The sequence below is a fragment of the Charadrius vociferus genome, unplaced genomic scaffold, assembly GCF_000708025.1.
Source record: "Charadrius vociferus isolate BGI_N301 unplaced genomic scaffold, ASM70802v2 scaffold345, whole genome shotgun sequence".
Classification (NCBI taxonomy): Eukaryota; Metazoa; Chordata; class Aves; order Charadriiformes; family Charadriidae; genus Charadrius; species Charadrius vociferus.
Window position 1 is genome coordinate 407,414 of NW_009648340.1, and position 4,203 is coordinate 411,616.

The 4,203-nt window shown below is 33.4% G+C and overlaps 1 protein-coding gene across 1 annotated transcript in view; it reads right to left on the minus strand.

The window, feature by feature from the left end:
- The window catches only part of CSMD1 (CUB and Sushi multiple domains 1), a 1,016,474-nt gene that overhangs the window by 224,290 nt on the left and 787,981 nt on the right, over positions 1 to 4,203 (minus strand). The window contains exon 28 of the mRNA XM_009885090.1: positions 666 to 792. Coding sequence (XP_009883392.1) covers positions 666 to 792 — 127 coding nt within the window. The remainder of the gene's footprint in view (positions 1 to 665; positions 793 to 4,203) is intronic.

Here is a 4,203-nt window from a genome sequence, read left to right on the forward strand (position 1 = left end):
GCAGGAATGGAAAATGAAAACCCTTCGGAGTTGCATATAAAGCTTTATAGTATTAATCTTCTCTGCTGCTGCTGTTAATTGTCAAATCCTCACCAGATCAAAGCATTTATGACAAAAAGACAGTTCCTAATAGGTACCCAACAAGGTCTAAGATGCCTGATGTCTGAGCACTCCTGGCAGAGAGTCAGGAACTTTACGGCTCCTTGAGGTAATGTATTTAAGAAATAGTGTTGAATAATTATATTAGATTTAAAACAACAAATTATTACATTGTATGTGACGGTAAGATATAAAAGAATGGCATTACAATGACTCAGGGGAAGAATTTTGAAACCACAGTTGACAGCTTGGCACTTTAGCTTGTTTACAGCTAGAAAAAGGCATAGCAGTGCACCACTCTAACATGCTGAGGATTTATACGCCCTATTATCTAACGGAATTCACAGTTCTGAATTAGATGCCTAGGTGTCCCCTACACAATTTAGGTACCCATGTTCCCTAGAGGAATGGCACTCATAAATGCCAGCATGACAAGCATCAACTTTATTAATGTGAAGAGGAATTAATAAACAAAAAATTGTGTAGAAGAGCCTGAGAATGTAAGGCATAGACTATAATTTATAAAATACTGAAGTCAACAATAAATACAGAAATTAAGCATATACCTTATTGTCTTTCCTGGATCTGCTTCAATAATCCAAGTGCAATGAAGATTGTTGTCATATGGTGCTGGGTAACCAGGGGACAAAATGCGCCCTGATGTAGCAGCATGAATTCGACCACCACACTCAGCTACAAAATAAGTAAAAAATAAGTAAGGATTACATTTATGTTTAACAAGACCATAATATTTTTGCATTTCCACTTTCTGTCCATTCCATATCTCTCTGTCTCCTAAAATGGTAAAAGAATGACCTAATATCTCTGAAGCAGTACACACACATACAAACCAGGACACATACACAAGTTAAAAATGCACATATAATGATCTCAGTCCTACCTTGTTATAAAGCAATAAACCATACTTACATGTTACATTACTTTACCAACAAGAGTTGTTCAATATGAACGGAGATTACAAAAGCACAATTTTAGCATCAGCAAGAAATCAAAAATGCTTTAGAAATATCCTAACTTGTTTGTTTTTTCTAAGTATCACTGAATTCTCAAATTCAGACTTTACAGCATTGGATTTCATAATTAAAATCACTTTCTCTGTTGTTCTAATGCCAAAATGCCTTTAATTTAATGCTTTCAAGTTGCTTCTATATAACTTCAAGTTTAATTACATCAAAAAGCAGCTAGGTATTTCCTAGCTCGTAATTTCCTTTAGTATTTAAAAATTTAAATGTCGTACGGCCACTAAGTAAGAGAGTAAATCAGAAAGCTATGATTTGAAAGTAAGCAGTGTCTGGTTTAAAACATTTTTATTATCAGTGCTATCTTAACTTGATGGAGGAACCAATTGCAGTGCTAAGAATTTGGAATCAAATGATTCTTATGTTGTTTCTTTAGAGCATCATGCTGTTGTCTAGTCAGTATAAAGATGTGCCTTGATGAAACTGGAACTGTGTGACAGTCAGGTGCCACAGAATAAAAAAAGATTGGTAACTCTTCAGTTAAGTGATGTACCTGAATTCCTACTTCTTTTACAGCGTTGCTTACAGGTAGTGATATTAAAAAATGCTACCATGGGGAACTCTTCAAGCACAGCTGTACAGCAAGCATAGTGTAAGACACAGATTGTGAAAGAACCATGGCAATTGGCCCAAATAATCTATCAGAAACTCTCCTAACGTATAATAAGTCTTATACATGCCACCAAGTCAATGCTGACAACCAAATTGTTACCAGGAAGGAAAATAACTGCAGAGGAAACCAGTGGACTGATTTACTTACCTATCCTGGTTTGATCACTCAAAATATTACATATTATTTATAGAACCACAGCAGAAATCTGCTTTAGTACATAATTTCTTCAAACATATCCTTTGCCTAAGATTCCAGTTAATTTTCATTATACAAGAAATGCAGTAATAGCTGTGATAACTAACTGCAAATAAAGAAATGACTGCTACAGTACTGTATTTTTTCAAAGAACTCAAGGTAACTCAGTGAAAAAAAAAAAAATTAAACTCAAACTAACTGACAGATTTACTTTTGAATTCTGAGAAGACTAATTTAGAAACACAATACATGATAAGATGTGGGATGATGCACTATATAGTTGATATATTCAAAAATAATATCTATTTTAGGAGCAGATCAAAAGTAAATTTTCAAAAGTGATTCTAACAAAAAATCCAAAAAGTTTGTTTTTCAATATGCAGAACTGAGCACACTGTAAAACTACCACCTCAAAGAATACACTATAAAAAGTAAATAACTATACTATAACTAATAGAAGTTACTTATATTCGAACAAGTTCTATAAACTTCCAGCTAAGGAATTTCAGTCTTACAGTTAATTGGTTTTCTTCATCAAGGCTCAGAACATAGAGAAACTGATAATGAATGCTAAGACCAATATAGCAGTGTATTGCTGAAAATGACTTAGTGTAGAGTATGTAGAATATGTCTATGTATGGGCTTGAAATTTTTTGTGAATAAGATTAAAATGATTGGAAAGACAATGATGAATGTAAATGACACTGGAGACAACAGCAACTATCAAATGGCAATTTAAAACACAACAAGCAAAAAAGAATACGTCTGCACAAATGGGAGGATACTAAGAAAATGTGTCCAAGAAAGAAAGTGATGTTTGGAAGTTCACAAGAACTGAAGAAAAAGGAAGAAAAGGAAGCTAGTCAAATCAGAGTAGGAAGAGATAACACTGTAATAGCATAAAATAAAACTGAAGAAAGAAAGGATTATATAAATAACACTAAAGGGAAAAATAAAAGAGAGCATGAAATGATCCACAGATGCTTAACTGAGTTTTCAGGGATCTTCAGACAAGTTTTCCTGTGCACTGAACAGCAGAAAAAACATAACAATTTAATAAAGGTAACAGACTGTTTGTGAAAGGTTGTTTAGAAATATTCACCTTTAGAAGATTTTCAGAGAGAATGGTCAACATTTGACTTCCTGGGGACCTAATAAATGTTTCAGAAGAGTTTTAAATTGAGAAAAATGAAGAGGGAGGTTATACAAAACTGATGCAATACCTAAATTTGTCCTTAAAGATAGGAACAAAGACAGCAAGTAAAAAGATATGTAAAGAGGTAAAGGTACATAGAAAGATAGCTTTGTGGTCAAACAGGCAGAAAGCAAGTACAAAATCTGTCTCGTAATACTGAAAGAAAATTGACTATTCTATTGTATCAGGACAGAATTCCACTTAGAGATGAAGTGAGATCCTCAAGAGGTTTTGGTACAAGTGATTCCAAAAGCTTAGGAACAAAATACAGAAATCAAGTCTAGTAATGCAAGGTACAAAATTAAAGTATAATGAAAAATGAAAAAAGATAGAATAGCGATCCTAAGTGGAATAGAGAGCTGAAAAGTATACTGTTATCAAGAAAACTGGAAATACAGGTAGATATGGGAGTGGAGGGGGCATTACATAGTAGTGGTGTAGTAAACTAAATAAAGTCAGCGTGAAAAAAAAAAATACCTATTGGTCAAAAATATTATGGAGAAGGGTTAGAAAAATGTTCTACAAGAGCAAAGATGGGAATTTTCTTTAGATTCACTTGGTCCTTGGTTCCCTATCTTCCTCTAGTTCAGATTGGAATAGACATGATTTTTTTTTTTTTTTAAATACTGTATGGTTGCAATTTTAACAACCCACATATAGATTAGAGGACAACACATCATACTAAGAAAAGAAAATAGGTAGACAGATTGATTTATTCACCTAATAGACTTGGAACAAACAAGTATTTTAGAATTGATTCAGAAACTTACTTGGTGGTGAACATAGGCACAAGAAAATATCACAGAAAATGACCTTAGAGTAATGAATTCATTTAAATTAAATGGGGAGATAGGCAAAGGTAGGACTAATTATGGGTCTTCTCTACAAAAGGGCAAACTTAGAGGACAAGGAAGCTAGCCAATTAAAATAAGAGCTTGAGGACTTGAATGTATAAAAAGCCTGGAAAGAGTTGTTTTGACCTGTCATGTACATAAGAGAAAACTTAGAGATATAATTTGAGAATCAAGTGGAAAAAACAACACCTCTACGAAGACAGCAGG